This window comes from Mastacembelus armatus, chromosome 18, assembly GCF_900324485.2.
Source record: "Mastacembelus armatus chromosome 18, fMasArm1.2, whole genome shotgun sequence".
Taxonomy (NCBI): domain Eukaryota; kingdom Metazoa; phylum Chordata; class Actinopteri; order Synbranchiformes; family Mastacembelidae; genus Mastacembelus; species Mastacembelus armatus.
The window spans coordinates 3803230-3822527 of record NC_046650.1 but is presented as its reverse complement, the minus strand read 5'-3'; the positions used below and the strand labels follow the sequence as shown (position 1 = coordinate 3822527).

Below are 19298 nucleotides of genomic sequence, written 5' to 3'. Positions count from 1 at the left end.
CTCTCCTGGTATATCATTTGTTTTCAGATAGAAATGCATCCAAAACAGAAACACAATACAGAACATAATTATACAACTTAAAATTTAGCATGAGCAATTAACGCACATGCAGAGCCAACATTTATTCTCTATAACAACTGTCTTGTTGTAGCGCCTCTGCAAATCAGAGCACCTCTGTAATTAGCAATCACAGATTCCCTGCATCTTCCTGCTGGCTGCCATTGTCCCAGCACTGCCTAATACTCTCACTGCCTAACAGTCATTTGTTTGCACAGCCCTCGGCAGATATGTGTGTGTTTTCATGTGTTTTTGTGTATCTCATCAGCAATCATTCAATCCTTGTCAATTAGAGCCAGCATGAGAGCTAAGCAACTCAAGTAACAGAGGGAGGAGAGAGTGGGGACTTGAGAGGACAGCAGGGATTCTTATAGACCATTCAAATGAAAGTTAATGGTCATAGTCTGTGTTTGCCAGGGAGCTGGCAAGAGGGAGTTTAGTATGGGTTAGAGATGAGACCAGGTATTGCGCATTTGTGGCTCATTCTTATTAGAAAACTGATATAGGTATAATATAATAGATATAAATAATGTATATCACAATATTGCTAGATTTTAGTGAGGATAGCATCACTTCACTTGGGAGCCAATTACAAGCAAAGATGAAATACAGGTCTTATCTTGAGCTGACAAGGTGTATTAACTAAAGAAAATAAATGGCTTAACACTGCTACTGTATTTAAACATAAGTCAAAGAAGTAAACTTTTAGACAACAGGAATCCATCATGTATTGTATATGAAGCAATTCAGTCAGTTGTCATGGGCCTTACACACATTATTTTCCTCTGCACATAACTACTGTAATGGTAAGTGGCCAGTTTTCTGACCAAATACTACACTGTGGCTTGAGATACTATTCACTTGTTTATATTGAATTTGCAAATAATGTAAAACATGTTTTCACTTTGTTAGTTTAGATTAATAGGCAGGGATGTAAATTATATCAATTGAAAATTAAATCTACAACATAAAGTATGCAAAAAGTAAAATACGCATGGGTATAACTTTATATTAAAAAAAATCTATTCCATACAAATACACATGGACTGTCAGAAGCAGAGGCTTCAACTCAGTCCAGGCGTCCACTTTAATGATCAGTTTGAGCACAGAAACTGAAAGCTGGCTGACTAATTAATCTGCACTCATTGTGTTGACAAGACAGCCTGATGCAGACAGCTGGCTAGCCGGTGGTAACTCCCCAACAGGGACAGACTAAATAAAACAGAATCCGCACACTGTTTATTCCAATTCCACAGCCTTGCATATGATAGCCAGAGTTAATATGTCTTCTTTTCAGTCTGTCTCTCCTGTGGATGCAATCTCTACATTTGCTATGGACAGTCAGTCAACCATCCTGAGTCATGACAGTCATATACAGTAAACATTGGGACTTCATGACTCAAGCTGCCTCGTACTGTATAGAAAATAATCATATGATACTCCAACAATTTGTTTTCCACAGAGTAGATATCATTTTACATCATGCAGCTCAAACTGAACGACTCACAATGGACAGTTGCTAGAGGGCAAGTCATCATTGTAAGGCATCACGAAAGTGAACTTAGTACTTTCCAGTTATTTTTCTGGATCAATAAAAGTGGCTATACAATATGGGGGATTCACAGCATGGAAAACAAATTAAAGCTATCATCACACTGAATACTTAACTTTAGAAACCCCTGAAACACATGATTGTCAAGTGTAAATATCAAGTCAGAGTGCTCTTTCAGAAAGTGCTGTCAGACACTTTGCAGGACCCAATATCATAGTATCCCAATTCCTCCCGCTGGCCCCTGAGAGGTCATTATGGTAACCATAGAGATGTGGAGGTGGTGGTCTCTGGTGATGTCTGGAAGGCTGTAATTGCTCCTGTCTTATGGGTTGCTCTGAGCACTTCAGCAGCTCAGGCATTCATTACTGCTGGAACAGCAGAGCACGGCACAGTTTGTTTGAGGAAACTAGTTACTCATCTTTCTAACCTGCCCACTCTATCAAATGTCCCAAATCATTAAGCCAAGAACATAGATTAAGTTCTGTATATGTAGCAAGAATCTTGAGGAAATTTTGGATATCAGTCTTATGCATATTATATTACTTTACCCACAGCATAACAAAAGCAGCATGATTTAGCCCTGCTAAGTTATTTAATATGTAAGTGATCATCAGCTTTTAGCTGTGAGTCAAAAAAAGTCAATATCTCTTATTACTATGTGCTTGTGTTACATTGTGATACAATTTAGAAATCATAGTTGTACACAAACAGATGTATCATCATTTAAATGTAAAAAATGTCTTCTAATATATAAATAGAAAAAAAAAAGACACACCAGAAGTTTACGTTGGGTCCCTCATATTTATGAATTTATGCATGTATTGCTTGCATCAGTGTTAGTTACACTGTGTGTTTCTAACTTTGCTGCTAGCAGCTTTGATATGCTAAGGACTGGAACTTCCAGAGTACACAAGGTGGATGAGTTGTAATTTATGCTGTGGAACAAACTGTTTGTGGCCCAAATGAACAAGGACGTTATCTGTAATTCAAAGGAAACTCTTCAACGTTAGACTGAACACATTGAGAGCCCAGTTGGAGTGGGTTTGCATTTGTGCTGCATATTATATAATATTTATCTTCTGTAGTCCTTAAGCCACTAAAAGAACACAAAACTTGCATAACAAATTTTTACAGTACATCTGGCCCAACCCTTCCCCTTCTGTTGCCTACTCCAGTTAAGCAGTAAGTTACTGGACCCTCAATATGCTGTTTGCTCTTTAGAGATTAACTCTGTACCAATAATTTCATATTTGCTAAATGGTTCTTGCAGTCATGATTTCAGGACATCACTCAGTTGGACAGCTAATGAATTCATTGTATTGATTATAATGCCCGGGAGCCCCAGCTGGGAAATATGAAGTGTCAAGTACTCATTAATTCTAGTGAGAGGTTGGCAAACATCATTGACTCATTCCATTACACAGAGTCCACATTTAATTGACCTTGTGGCTCAATGCTTCTTGGAGTGTTAAAGTTGAAAGTTCCGGTTTTCATCTGTAAAATAAATATATAGATATGTGTTTTAGTTTTTCTGAAGATTCTGCCTTTGTAGCAGGATCTCACCCTTGTGTGAAGGGTTTTGCTGGATGTTCATTTTATGCCTACTTAAAGATAAAACATAAAGTAAGAGTTTTGGTGATGAGAAATGCCTGAAGCATTTTAAACTGTGTTTATTCATATGCACTTACATCAAAGGCCTCTTTGTGTTTTTTAGAATTTAACTTGGCATTTTCTGCACAACTTTACAGAACAGGGGACTGGAAGAGAAAGAGAGAAAATGATTTGGCTTAAATAGTAGATTGATAGTTACTTTTATGTTGTAATTTAAACAGACCTTAATTGTACCAGTGCACTGAGATATCATCTCACTGTGGATTCGCAAAACCTGCTTTCCTCATGAAAAAGTGTTGCTCTGTACTGTATATTCCTTCCTTCTTAAGGAAGGCATTGATCTATGGACAGGATCGTGGGATCTGCATTTGGAATGGACCCCTTTTTCATAGTGCATAGAACTGTGCCTTAATGACCTGAAAATATGGCTGTCTCAGAACTAACTCAGTTTGAATGACAGCAAATGAAAGCACCTTGTGTATTCGCTTTGAAAAATAGTTTCTCTCTCCATTTGGATTTCAATTTCAATTCAGTAGTGAAAAACTTGTGTCAGTTGTTAAGTCTTGTTTCTTTTGACTTTGCCTGCTTGCTAAGGCTGAGCTCTTTCTCACCAAACCTGGTCTTGAGAAAATTATTCATGCCTTGACCATGTCCTGTTTGGACAACTATAGTGCCCTCTATGTTGGAGTCACCCAATCTATTATTTCCAGTCTTCAGTTAGCCCAAAACAGTCCAGCTTGGCTTTTGACCCCCACCCCCCTGTTCTTTTAGATTTGATTTTATTATTTGCTTTTAAAGTTTTACATGGACTAGCCCCTACTTATCTCCTAACTTGGACTCAGTCGAGATGGGGAGACTGAGCTTTCACAGTGGTGGCTCCCAGATTGTGAAACCCTCTTCAAATTAGATTAACTACTGATCTTAGTGCTTTTAAGTCTCTATTAAAAGCATATTTTTTTTAGTAAGGCATTTAGTTCTGGTTCTTATTTTATACCATTTACTCTGTACTTTCTCTCTCTTTACTATTTTTATATTGTGAAGCACTTTGGTCAACTTGTGTTTTTTTAAATGTGCTAAATAAATAAACTTTGATTTGATTTGATATAGTGACTGCTTTGTCTACCAGTATAAAAATAATGGACTGGTGATGAAGACCAGGCTTTTTTTAAGCCTTTATGTTTATGCAAGAATGAAAATTCACAGAGATTTTGATGGTTCTGAGTAAAAAGAAACATTTTTGTTGCTGTAGTGATCATCAGATAGTTTACATTACTTCAGCATTCCTACTCATGGGGCAAGTGCAAACAGCCTTAAGGGTATATATGTTCTTGGGGGAGCACCACAATAGGGTACTCTGTAAAACTAAGTCCCTAAAAGAATTTGGTCCAAAAGCACCTAAATATTATTTTCATTGCTTTGGCCTTGATTCTTTACAGTAAATTCGTGTCAACTATAATGCACTTCTTTGAATCATGTAATCGTTAAAGAGTGGCAGATCTGGAAATTTATACATAGATAGAGAGATGGGTAGATACTTTATTCATCCCCCATGTGGGAAATTCAGATTGTCCAGCAGCTCTTATATTAACTTTACACAGAAATTTCACTATATTCACTATCAACAGTTAATGTTAAAAAGTCTAATGGCTGTGGGGACAAAGGATCTCCTCAACCTCTTAGTTCTGCAGCGCAATGAGATGAGCCTCCCACTACAGCTGCTACTCTAGTCAGGATGTCATGAAGGGGGTGTTTATTATTGTCCATTATATAAAGCAATTTCCTCCATATCTGCTGCTCCACCACAGTTCTGAGAGGGTCCAGCCCCCTGCCTAACACAGAACTGGCCTTTTTCACCAGTTTGTCCCAGCGCCCAGAGTTCCTGTCCATAATGCCACTCCCCCAACAGACAGCAGCATAGAACACTGTTCTTGCCATGACAGTGTGTGATCTACCAAATGGGGTGGCAAAAGGTTTTGGTAGACTGGCATAAGAAGGTGGTATATGTGGGGCCTTTTATAAAAAATAAAAGTACAATTCTACTTCTGAAAGTAAATGGAACAAAAGATTCACAAATATTTTTACAGTATATTTATTTGTATATTATAATATTAAACACTTCCCAAATACTCTTAATCTTAGAGAAAGGGAACAAAATCAGTGTGAGGTCGGGGGGCAGCTGGAGGGCAAACACTACAGTTGCTGCCCCGCTGGTACCCTGGTAGATCTGGTCGTCAAAATATGTTCTTGATGTCGCCATAGTTGAGTAAGCAAACCTCTTTCTGGAGCATTCCACCCATTGTTTCTGTTGCTTGACTTCAAATGTGTCAAATTATTGTGTGTTGTTGACTCTAATGTATACTGTCTGTGTCTGTATATGGTATTACACACCTTCACAGTGGTTAATCAGCACACTGTAGTAACTAGTAGTTGACACACTCAGTAATTCACATGATCCTCCATATGACCATGGACAGGTCAAAGATGCAGAAAACAAAGACTCTAGACAAAGACTACTGTAGAATGAATAAATCAAGAAGCTAAAAACATGAACAGGTGCAGAGAGTACAGTTTGCTGTGTAAAGTATAAGATGTGTAGATGTAATTATTTCAGTGTGATCTTGGCCTTGTTCTCTTATTGATCAGACTCTTTTTACTTTCATGTAGAGTACATTAAAGTTCTTGTTAATTAATATTTAAATAGCAATATTATTTCTATTCCTATTAGCAGTCAAGCCTCAGATTGAGGCAAATGGACTTATGTATCCATAACCACTTTTGATGTATTAACTGATACTGAATGCCAACAAAAGATTTACATGATTGGGACTGTAGTGATCGAGGGTGAAACCCTTTTTCTGCTTCCTACCCAGACATTTTATTTATTTATTTTTGTTTTCTGATGAACTGTGTATTATTGAAGCGAATATACTTCCCAAATAATCATGTGAATGTTAATGTTGTCAGTTTAATATTTAAATTAAAGTGGTTATTAGCTCACTATGTTTACATTTTTGTAATTATACAGAATGTATGTTGTTTATAGATGCTGATTACTACAGTAGCGAGTAATGTTGTGAAATTCCTCATGGGTTAGTTATGGTACCATGCATCTGTTTTGCAGGGGAGCTGTACATCGGTGGCGTGACAAAGAACATGTACAGCAGTCTGCCCAAGCTAATTGCGTCCCGGGATGGGTACCAGGGCTGTCTGGCCTCTGTGGACCTGAATGGGAGACTCCCTGATCTGATCGCAGATGCCCTCCACAGGGTGGGCCAGGTGGAACGAGGCTGCGATGGTGAGTGGGAAAGTATTCATGTCATTTACAGTACTTTAATACCTAATATGTGGTGTGCTTAATTGTAACACGTGGTATTCTTTTAGCTAGAATCCCCAAATTAGTAATGACATCCATCTCAAATTCAAGTAAAGAAAATCAGAATTAGTTTTTCTGTGGATCAACAGGGAGAAATCAAATGATTTTAAAGGTTAGTGTTTACATCCAGTGTTCTTGTTATTAGTGACTGATTTCTCATCAAGGATTGCTCAGTTTGAGCAGATGACAAGAAAATTAATTAAAGAAAAACACAGACGTGAACTGTTTTCTGCAGTTAAATTTCTCTGAGTTTAATATGGAGATAAACGTAAACGTGTTTTTGATGTTTCAGTTAGTGATAATATGTTCTGTTAACTGTTAAAGAAGTAAAAGTGGTTTTAAAAGATTATAGCCAAGGTCAAAAGGACATTTGTACCTGACACTTTGTTTCTCTATCTTTGTTTTTACCCATTAATTGGATCTGTTTCCAGCTACAGCTTGACTACACACAAAACTGCCACTTGCTCAGTGTTTTCAGTGGACCCCACTACAGCAATTCTGCTCATCTTTTTGTGGATGTTATTCCCTGATATACACCAGCAACCACACCCAAATTCTCACAACTCTGTCTAGTCTTTAAAATCTGAGCCCCTGCCCTGTGTATATCCTCTCTATTGCACCATAAAACCTGCATGAGGGAGGTATCTCTCTCCTCTAATGTTATTGTCAGTGGGGCTAATCTCAGCAACACCCAATTCACATAGGCTTTTGCCTCATCAATCTTGCATTTGTTGTGATTTTGCCTCTGCTGTACTCAGTTCACCACCATGTCTTAGGCTGCATGTCACTTGTGTCGGGTAGTTAATACAGTGGATTTTGGCTTAGAGAATTTCGCCTTCCATACACCACACTCCGTGCCCCCCGTCACCACATCTCAGTGGCATACAGAGATACTGAGCGTCGGAGAGCACAGACTTGATTTCCCTGAGGGCCACACTGGCCGACTTGATGCGGCACTGATCCAGCTTTTTTTTTTTTCTTTCAATGCCTAACACTGCTACTTCTGCCATCAAGCCTTATTACCTGCCTACAGATATACACCACAATTACTTTGCTCTGAACACAGTTAAAACCGCATTAAGCTATAATATTGACTCCTGCAGGCAGCAGAAATGGATGCTAATATTAGTTAATGATTAGATGAACCAGGGAGCTGAGCAGTCGTAATTGACCAGTTTTAGAAGGGTGACAGATAATCCTATACTTTGGCCTGAGGCTGTTCAAAAATCAATGTGTAAACAAGTATGACTAGCTATCAATTATGACTAGTTATCTAATTTTATTATAATCAGATTCAGAATATAATTCCAAACCATAAACAAGACAGGCCAAATCAAGTAATCCTTGTAATATTTGCTGATATTTTCTAACAGCAATTGTTCAGATTAAATTTCTGAATTCTGTGCAAGAGTAGTAAAGTAGGAAATTTCCACAGTGTTGTCTTGGGTGGATCATTGCCAGTGAGGTCATTGTTAGCATGTGGACTGGGGGTAGATTCATCAGAGGTGGCTGCTGCTCCAGTGTCAATAGACCCAAGGCCTGACAAATGCCAGAACAATGAGCTTGGCCTTGTAGCATGGTTCTCTACTGACAACACACAACAAGAACAAAGGGGGTGAGAATGGAAGGAGACTGTGACTGGCAGAGTTGAAGAACAGGAACATAAAGAGTGCTGCTGACTCACTGTAGCTCACGAGGGAAGGAAAAGGATATAATGATGAAAAAAATAATAGGAGAGGCATAAGCATTTATATCAGGACAAGGAACAGTAGCAGAGATTAAATTTTAATCCAAGATAAAAAAAAAAAAAAGTACTAATAAAAGTACTAATAAAAATAGTTTCTCAAATCACTTTACAGTTGAGCACTCTAGCATATACTACTCTGCTAGTGGGCAGATGTTTAGTTGTAACCCAGCTGTTAGTTGTAGACACAGGTAATAGCAACAAGGGAGTTGAGATGAATATACACTTTGGGCTACTTACTCCATCCCTGTGTTTTCCTGATTTGGAGAAAATACAGCAGATGGAGTTTTATGCTCCAACAAACCCAAGGCATTTAATAACAGGTTCTTAGTGTTTGGTCAATCAATAGTTTACTAATAATAGAGTGAGGAAGTGATTACATTAATTGGTTATTAATTATGGAAATATGCCTAATTAGCTCTTAATTGGAACCATTAGTAGGAACAATTAGTATGTTTAGGGGATAGCAAGACATGGTGCTGAATTTAAGTGGACATTTTGGAACGGATTAGTTGGACTGGTTTTTATTTTATTTTTTTACTTCCTGAGGTTTGGGGGGGATCTTTATAATTGTGGCATTTGTAAATGGCAATGTGAGATGCCTGTTTATCTATGCAGAAACAAATTAGTCTGGCACTGAACCATGGTTCTTTGGAAATGTTTGCATTTAATTGAAATTTTAATGAGAATCCCCACCACCACTGCCAATATGACAGTCACCACATGTAATTTTTTTTAGAAGAGCTCTACATGCTAATTTTATATAAATCTTCCATATGATTTTGAGACAAACCATTTGTAGTAATATTTATGTGAAACTACTGATTAGATTAAATTATTATTATTTGCTTCTAATGATTCAAAAAAGTAAACAAAGGCAAAGGCTTGGTAATTTATTTTCCATATATTATAAGTTCATAGACAATGCTGGTTGACATGCATAATGTGAAGTAGAGATATTAATTTCCAAAGCAGTCTGTCATGTTACCTTTCTAAATAAATGGCTCGAATGGCTGTCTACTTGACAGTTTAAATGTCTTTAGCCAGCCTGGAAAGAGCACCCTGAAAACGCACACACAAAAACAAATATGCTAGAGATGCTAAACTGCAGCTGCCTCCACCACTATTCATTTCCAATGCAAATGTGCCCCTAGTCTGGCGAGTACACCAGGTTTCAACCTTGAATTAATGTCAAATTTAATCTGAATACATTTAAGCAGCTTAATTAAATTAATCAAATCACTTTGAGTCAGTGGATGAGCACCTAGTGTATTTGGTTTCAGTCACTGAGTCTTTAAACAAAGTTATTACAGATATGGTGTTTATGTTGTATTTTAGGCTTTCACATCAGTGAACAATTCACAATTCAGACTGAAGATTTATTAGTTTACTTAGAGTTTATATGCTTAAAATTAAATCAGCATCTGGGGGCAGAAGGACTTACATAAACAACTCACAACAACGGAGCCTTATATATATATTGGTTTGTGCACTTCATATGGCTTACAGTTCTTACTTGAGCAACTCAGAGATACAGATTGGCCAGGGCATCCAGAGCCCATTTGAGTCTTAATATAAATTCAACATTTACTTTTTAGTCCTAGTTTCACTACCTGGAATGAGTATTATGTCTTATTATGTCTATACTGTCTCTTTGATCATATACTCAGGACCAAGCACCACCTGTACGGAGGAGTCCTGCTACCATCAGGGGGTGTGTCTCCAGCAGTGGGAGGGCTTCACCTGCGACTGCAGCATGACGTCCTATGGAGGCTCATTTTGCAACGACCGTAAGTAAAAAGTTTTTAATAATGTTTATATGGTTTGAGTGTGTATAGCTGGAGTGAGTGGTGCACATAGAGATGTTGGTAGGTAGATACGTGGTGCACAGACACAGTTGCTAACACAAAGCCACACATGCAACTTTACATAATAATAAGTGTTAGTGAAAGTGCTGTTCCTTTGTTGTTGATCACTATTACACTGAGGTATTTTTCTTATTCATTTTGGCTTGGCAGCCATCGTTGGTCTCTTGTAATGTTCTCTTACATGTTTTTCAAAGTAACACCTTGACTTTACCAATATATTGGCTCCTGAGGCACTGCTAACCCATGCTGTGAGGAGAAATGGTAATTTAAATCCTGTGTACATGCCATGTGGTCACTTACCGGGTGGCTAGCAGGAAGGGAGGTATGATTACAAGGCAAAATAGATTCATTGCAAGGGTGGTGTTCATTTTATTGGTTTGAAATTTGTCTTTCCTGGCTTGACAGCATATGTGTGTGCTAATATGGTCCTGGCTAATGCTTTGACTGCATGCTTAAGTTCCAATGTACATATTTGCATAGATATTGTCAAGGTGTAAAAGCTCCATTGAAAAGACTGAAAATAATTGAAAAAGAATCTTTACCCTAATGTTTATCAAACACTTAAATACACCAGTACAAGAAATCTGACATTATGTCAAAGTAAGATGCATTTTGATGCTGGTGGAGTAGTAAGTGTTCAGGTGTGTTGGTGTGTGTTGGTCTCACTTCTTAACGTAAGGAGAAGTCCGTTTTTTCCTGTCTCACCTCATTACAGGTAATGCGGTCCCGCCTTGTACTCTGTTCACTGTTCACATGTAAATAATCTCAGGTGAACCAGATAAATATGTGCACGCCCCCGAGAAATGACACAAAATATCAAACTTCATCATAGAATTTACTCACTTTTTCGGCGCGTTTGGATGATGGCGCGTTACGCACGTGAAGCGGCGGTCTTATTTCAGTGAGTAAAAAATTGTAGTTTTTCACTAGCCATGCATAAACACTTTTTTCTCAAAAACACAATAATGTATAAACTTGAAGCTCACATATTATTGTAGCCAATTTTGTGCTGATTACAGTGTTATTAGACTTTAGACATTAATATGTTTAAAAAACACTGAAAAAAGCACAAATGTCAGGACATGTCAAAATTTGCCCAGGCCCCAAAAACCCCCTCAGACCCCAGAGGGTTAAACCAAATTCAATCAAATCAACATTTTAAAACAAAAAGTTAATTGGTTGTGCAGTTGATATTTTTTGGAGTGTGTAGCTGAGCTCAGCTTGCTGACATAGAGCGTATATACAATTAACAGTGTTCCTCATGGGTATATGTAAACAGTGGCAGAGGCAGAGCGACACGTTTATCCTTCATTGTTGTGTGCTGTTGCCATAGTCGTGATGGCTGCCATCTTAACCAGACAGAATGTGACTGGGCATGACAGTAAGGGGTTGATTAACAAGGTTCCTCTTTGATTCTTGTAAGTCTCAAGCAAGGAAAAGGCAATAGCAAATGCACTGTCTGCATGACAGCCATGCCGAGATAAGCAGGGATCTCTCAATCCTTGAAAGAGGAGAGGGACGCTCGCTCCTGCATCAGAGTTGTTAGTGGAGTGTTAGTGGTTATACCCTGCTGGTTTTAAAGATGACAGGTAGAAGTGTGTGGCACCAGGGAGCCAACCAGCATGTGTTCTGAAAAAAAAAAGACATAGAATGTGTGTGTCTGTTTTATGAGAGCTTGTGGAGTGGAGGAAAGGACCTCACCAGCAGCCTGATTAAATGTGTTGTGTAACTGCGAACCAAAAAGACAGATTTAAGTAGAACAATTGACAGTCTGCACTATAAGCAGTCTTGTTACGCAGTTAGTTTTAAATGATTTCAAGCTTCTTGGAAAGTCTCAGAAATATGAGAGCACAGAATTATCTTTATTGTTTCTGAATATGCAGTAATAATACATCATGGAGTTACAGGCTGCTGGTTAAAGTTCACTTTCCCTTACTCTTACTCCATGTTCTTGAAATCTGTGCAATATTTTCTTGGTAAGGGGTTGCCATACTACAGTATCACACATTCATAATATCTGAGAGACCAGCACCTCTGACCTGTCAGTGGCATATTAGTGGGATGCTTTATGCAAGAGCAAACCACCAGTTCTTTCAAAATGTAATAGCAAATGGAAATTTTAAGGCTGAAAAAATATAGTTTTATCATGGCTGTCCAATTAATGTCCAACTGTCGAATCAGTGTCTTCCAAATGTGTTATATACCAGTATGTCACCCTCTTTTAATGTATGCATGCACTGCTGTAGCTGGTTTCTATTGCAGTATGTTATTTTCCTCCTCACAACAGTCTCATATCTTTGGACTTGACCTTCTAGCTTTATTTCTGCCAGATTGAAACACTGAAAAAAATATTTCATCCCTTGACCTTGAGAGCCTGCTTCAAGTTGAACTTTTGGCTTCTTCCCATCACTGTCCTCTGTTTCTTCTGCTTGCGCTTCCTTATTTCTTGCCATACAAGCAGCCTTGCATCCTTGAGTCTTTCAACCGAATCAACATTTTTCTGAACATGTCAACCTCCAGAGATTGTTTTTTCTTGAGCCTGCTCTGAAAACCAAGGTAGGACATTGGGTAGCATTTTTATTTTTTATGAAACTGATAGTCTAGTTGTTGAGCTCTTGCATCATTTTGGTTTCTTTAATAAGTATGGATGACCTGCAGTGTTTACTTGACAAGGTTTATCTCTTCCAGAGCAAAGTAGCATTTCCAGTCAAACAGTCATGTGTTGTTGATTTGTCATCTACATAGCTAAAATAATTGGCTTTGAAAGGGTTTAATTTTTTTTAATTTTTTGTGTATTTTTATTTCTATTGGCATAGAAAGCAGGTAGCTTGGATCCTTTAAGTTATTATTATTGTTGTTGTTGTTGTTGCTATTATTATTATAATAAATAAAGTTAATAAAATAAATTTGTTATATATAATAAATTAAATAAATCTCTGTGAGCCATCATTGTGAAGGAGAACATGCTAAATTTGGTCTTCACCCAATAAGCATTTTATGTGCTCTAGAGGATGGCACTGCTTTAGGTGGCACAAAGGTTTCGGTACTACCTGTTTTTAGTAGAACATGTTTCTGTTTTTTTATCAAATACACGTCAGTGTTTTGCAGTGCATGCTACTTTGCTTCTTGTTGGACTTTAAATATCCGAAATATCTCCACACTACTAAAGTAACCTTGCTCTCAACAACACTCTCGTCTGTTGAGCTGTGGCTCTGTCCGTTTATTAGTTTTGATTGTTGCCGTCAACTTTTTCTGTTCAGTTCATCATCTCTTTAATCAGGCTCCCAGTCCTGACGTACACAGCAACAGCAGCCCAAACGTTAGCATGGGAGCTGCTCCTCCACACTCTGTGGTGTGTGCATCAAACTAACTGACATGCTCTGTCTTCCAGCCACATGATTGGTTCAGCATGTCACTATTTTCATTATCATTGGCTGTTAATGTTTTCTGTCAAAACATGGACAGAATGAGTTCTATTGTTGTTGTATTCACCATATCTTCATATAAGTTATATTGCAATAATTATTTTTATTGTTTCATGGCCCAGTTCTACAGTAGGCACATACATCTCTGAAACTGGATAGGCATTAGTTTTCCATGTGTGCTGTTTATACTGTTACTTGCATGTTCATGTGTTTTCCAACCTGCATTTGCACAAAGGAGATATGAAAATTATTTTAATTTTTCCTAAAATAACAGAACTTCAATAGAACGATTACTACTGCTTTTTATTCTCCGCAGGGAATGAGAAATTAGCATAATTATTCTCCCAAAGTTGCTCACACTGCTGTTTGTGAATTGCCTTTCTTGTTGGCTATAATACACGAAGCATACAGATGTCTTAGATGTATAGTGAGTGCGTGTGTGTAGGTGTGTGTTTGTGGACTGTGGAGGACCATACTATGCTTGATTTTATCAGTAATACTTGCTAAAGTAATACTGTAACGTACTGTTAGATCCAGCCATAATGACACAATAAGAGTCAACTTAGACATGGTAAACATTGGTTAATAGACAACCGCTAAGTCTCAATTTAAGGCCAGAGTCATTTGTTTCACTCTAGGTAGAAAGGTTGCTAAAGTTATTGACACTACAGCTATTATTCAGGGATGCAGAGTCATGGTGGAATGAAGTGAATATTACATACACTCATACACTGATAGATAAACTCAAATCATCATCTTTATTGGATTGTTATTACCTGCTGGGCATTAGGCAGATTGTTACCTGAGATATGATTTAGGTTAACGTCTTGACGGCAACTATGCAAAACACTATCAAACCTGGAATTAAATGACAATTTAACAATATTTGTAAATTGAACAAAAATATTTAAATGTTATTCAAGTTGTATAAGTAGGAGGCTAATACACTTATGAAACCCTTATTATACCTTATGTAGCTGCTTGCTAAAGAATTTTAATAGCTCTGGTTTAAGTGATGTTTTAATGTCACAATATTTTCTTAATGCTCTTACAGAGGCACATCTCCCTTGCTACGAATAAAGGCTATTAAAATAATCAAACTCACTTTAATGAATTAGAATCCTTACATTTTTAGAGCCTCCAGGCCTTTTCTCACACAGTTTAGTATTTCTGAAAATGGGATAATCCCTGGGTTATCTTCTCTTGTTGATGGTGTTCAGGCTGAGGCTACATTTTGGTCTGCACTGATGGAGATTTCCTTAAGTTAATATTTAAAGCATATTTGCTTTTCTTTCCAGATATATATTTTTTCTTTTAATAGCAGTATTTTGTTATTGTTTTATTCATTGTAAGTTAATGTTGCCTCGAGGGCTTCTTCTGAGAATGGGTCTGCTCACTAAAGGTGTTTCTTGAAAATGATATATTAAAGCCTTTTTAATTAGTTTTTGCAGTTGGACTTGATATATGGAAAACATTTGGGCACTGTGGAAGAAAACATTTGTCACAAAATATTTACATTAATTCTGCCTGTGTAAGATTAGCTTTTTAAGTTGAACTCTATATTCTTAAGGTCTTGAGATTATTGTGTATTTGCCCCTATCAAATCATTATTGTAATTTTTTTTTTTAAAACATTGCTTATTAGTCACTGCCCACTTCACATGCAGATAAGAAAAGATATATTGGAAGTAATAAAGATGGATAAACACGGTACATTGCTCACTCTTGCTAAATAACTGTATCATGTTTGTGTGTTACATGAGCATTTGACAGTTCATACTGTGTTAGATTGTTTATCTGAAGTAATCCAGATGCTCCAGTCCTAGAAGAGAAACCCCATTTTGTTTAACACTGTTGTTTGCACCATTCCATTGACCCCTTCTGTCAGTCAAGACAGGCAGAAAGGGCAAGGCTAATCCTTCCATGCAGAAGCAGACATGGCTTGGATGAAGGAGCAGGTATACATGAAATTAGTCTTGGCATTTCACATTTCTACAAACTTTACCGTGGTGGCCACATATAAACTCAAGTACTCTTAAGCAGTATTTTGTAGCCTGTTCTTTTCTGTTCTCATCAGCAGCAAAAACATCTGGTGTATTTGCTGTGACATGGGGAAAAAAAAACATAAAATTGGCGCTGGTTGTTGTTGCACATACTGTACCACTATGTTCATAAACACAGATGGAATTTCTGGAACAACAAATAAATAAAATCTCTCTTATACCCCCTCTTACACACACTCCAGAGAGTATTTGTTATTCAGCGGCAGCCTGCAGTGATTGACTGGTCTATTTGTCTCTGTGTAGCGTATAAGTGGGCCACTTGGTATTCTGTCTTATTCATCTGAAACCAACTCGTGCAGTATGAGGGCTTTGTTTCTCTCTCGATCTCCCAGTCTCTGTTCATGTGTCTGGGAGAGGAACCAAGAGAAAACAAGACAGAGGGACAGAGAAAGGAGATGCTGGGAAGAGGCTTGGTCTGCGCAGGTCTCTGTAACTATATGGTTTGAGCATTTGCTCAACACATGCATGTGTACAATGAATCCAGCTGCCAGTGCATAGCGCTGTCAGGCATACTAATTGAGTGGAGAGTGCCAGTGTTTTTGCAGCACTGCTGATTTTAATCTGCCTTGTCTTCCAGTCTCATCTCTGCTTCTTTCTCTCCATGACTGTTCCCAAAGTCTTAGGAAAATGCAGTGCATAATGACTCATTTGTTGTTTGGAAGCTTCTCATCGAAGCAGGATTCTATCCACGTACTGCATGTTTCTTGCAAGTCCAGAACTTTTTAAATCGCTGCAGACGCCGCCGATACACCAATAATACATTTAAAATCACTTGCAGTCATTTGACAGAACAAGAAAAAATTTAAGCTAGTTATAAGTATTATTAATTATTATTAACTCCAACTGTAGATTTACTTTACGAATGATTTAGGATTGATTTACTTTAGGATTGCGTACAAATACAAGTACAAATTGACACTGCGTTATACCATTATCTGGCAATTCTAAAGGACTAAGTGCAGCTCACTAAGTGTTGTATATCTCACTTTTGCTAGCCTACTGTCAATGCTTGAAATGCTTGATAAGTTACAACAGGCATTAGTCATGCTTAGCTCCTTTTGCTATCTCTCCTCACCAAACTTTAATGAAAGGTGAAATGCATTTGCTCTCATCCTCCTCACCAATGCTACAGGTGATTATTCGCTTGGTAGATCATTTGAAATGCATAAAAAGAAAAAGAAATCTTGGAATGAAAATCAAAAATGGCCACTAGTTTGTAGAGTAACACTGACTCTTGATTCTGCCTTAATGTTTGTGTAAAGCATCTGGTTTAGGCTTAACATCAATTGTCAGGCTGCTGGTTGTGATGAAGGTCACACAGGCTTTGACATGGACTCAGTGCACAACACTAGGTGGATCAGGACAGACTTAAGGGGAGGCTTTAGCCCATCGCCAGCTGAAATCACACAGCCCAAGCTCAAGAGAAATGAGTAAGCAGAGCTGCAAACCTCTGAGAGGAAAAAATCTCACCTCAAACCCCTTGATCCAATAAGAGAAATCAACTGTTTTCACCCAAGAAGCCATCTGGGAGAAAGACAAGCATGGCTGCGCATAAAAGCCAACTCAGGGAAGGTGTCTGACTTGCTTTTTTGGCTCATATTCTCTCTAACTCTCCCTTCTTATTTTTGTTGATTGTTGTTATTCACTCCTCCCACCTCTTCTGTGGCTCTCATCTACTGTCTGCACTGTTTGCCAGCCAGCCCCAAAGAGCTGCTGTCCGGACCTAGCAATTAACTGCCACCTCATTAGGCCAGGAACGCAGTGTGAATCCTGAATAATTACTTGGCTTGCTTTTTTCTTACCCATAAACACACACAGACGAGCACCCTCTCTACTTTTCAGTTGTGGGCTGCTCTAGAAATGAGATGGAGAAAGACCGAGGCGGTTGCAGCTATCTTCCCTTTTGCAGACACTGTGAGTGAAAGCATAGGCAGAGAAATGAAAGGATAAATGGAAAGCAGTGGGAAGAAGAGAGTACGAGTGAGGAATGAAATAGTGTTTGGGCATGCAAAGGCAATTTTGGCTCCCCCAAAAGAGGGGAGTGCTAAGCCCATTGGACTTCAGAAGTCACCATGTCAAGTGCTTGAAGGGGATTGGTTGAGGGTGGATAGCCACATTCTGTGGTCTGTGGTGCTGAGGGTGGTAGGTGAAAGTAATAGCTTAGCTCAACATATGGCTTAGGTGGAAACAGTGATTTTGCTGTGGTAGTCAACTGCTTGGAACACTTTAATTGAAATTTTCAGTCACTGTGCTGAGTTTCAATATCTATAGTATAGTATAGTGCAGTAAAACAAGGTAAAGATATCACACCCCCAACAGCAATTATAGTTAGCCTTATCAGTTTAATGCAATTACTGAACAAATATTTTTAAACCTCCAGTTCTGAAATGATTTAATGGTTTTAATGAGCATTCTGCCCCTCATCCTTTCCCTGAGAGAATGTATCTGTGTGAACTTGGTAGCTTTGTAAGGTAAGCCAAGCATCTGCCTTTTTCCTGGGGTAAAAATACCAAAAGAAACTTTATGCTGGTCTTGATGAGTTTTTTTTTTTTGTCCAACTAGTACAGATTTTCCACTTCTTGCATGGTTTTAATTAAAGATTGAATGAGCTTTTAAACCACAATGTGCATTAAAGGACAATTGATGGGCCTTTGTAATTGCTTTGAGACCACTCCAGCCACTTACAAACATTATAAAAAGCTTTTCACTGTATGTTGGAGAGGTGGGAGGAATTTTTCTGTGTCTATGGGCTGGGAAGCAGCAAAAAAAGGTAAAAAAAAAAAAAAAAAGGGAGAAAGCAATTATTACTCACAGGCACTCAGTTCTCACATTACATATGAGTTAGTACCATTGGTGGTGCTTTGTAAATAGCAGCATTACACAGTGCCAATATTCTGAACCTGATTGAATTCAGTGGTGCAAATGTATTCACAAATAACATACACACCTTCTGCAATCAAACTGCCATAAACAGGATCCATTTTATTTTGAATGCTACCACAGTGTTAACACGACACAGATAGCGGTCACTGACAGGTGCTAAAAGTCTACCTACTAACTAATCCTGCAATTTTCCTGACTTGTAATGACTCAGCAGGAATGGATATACTAATCTAGTGAGCTCCATGCCATTTTTCACTATTTTTTTCATACTATACTACCTCAAATTTACTCAAATTATACTATCTCAAATTCTACTAAAATGAATCATTTTTAACATTCATACAATTATTCAGTTTGTTTGTCCTAATCCTTTGATACAATCCAGGCGTGATCGAGTATTTTAACAGCATCCTATTAAAACTGTTAAACTGACTTTTGAAAAAGTACCAACTAGCCCTTTTATGATGTGGCAATGGTATAGCCAGAAGTTAAAGGAGTTTTTGCTGTCACTATTTCAATAAACACATGTTTATGTTTAAAAGAAACAACAGCAAAAGCAGAGTTTATCATGATGGTGCTGACCACCAGAAATATCACAGTAGCAAAGGCTTTAGGCTACGTTCACATTACAAGGCACATTATTCAGTTCTGATTTTTCAGTCAGATTGTTTATGCATGTCATGACCATTCACATTCATAATTACAAGTGACTTTTATGCCTGT

The 19298-nt window shown here is 37.9% G+C and overlaps 1 protein-coding gene across 1 annotated transcript in view; it reads left to right on the top strand.

The window, feature by feature from the left end:
• Positions 1 to 19298, top strand: part of nrxn2b (neurexin 2b) — a 368462-nt gene that overhangs the window by 105780 nt on the left and 243384 nt on the right. Inside the window, exons 11-12 of the mRNA XM_026328570.1 lie at positions 6342 to 6515; positions 10008 to 10127. Of these exons, the coding sequence (XP_026184355.1) occupies positions 6342 to 6515; positions 10008 to 10127 (294 nt within the window). The remainder of the gene's footprint in view (positions 1 to 6341; positions 6516 to 10007; positions 10128 to 19298) is intronic.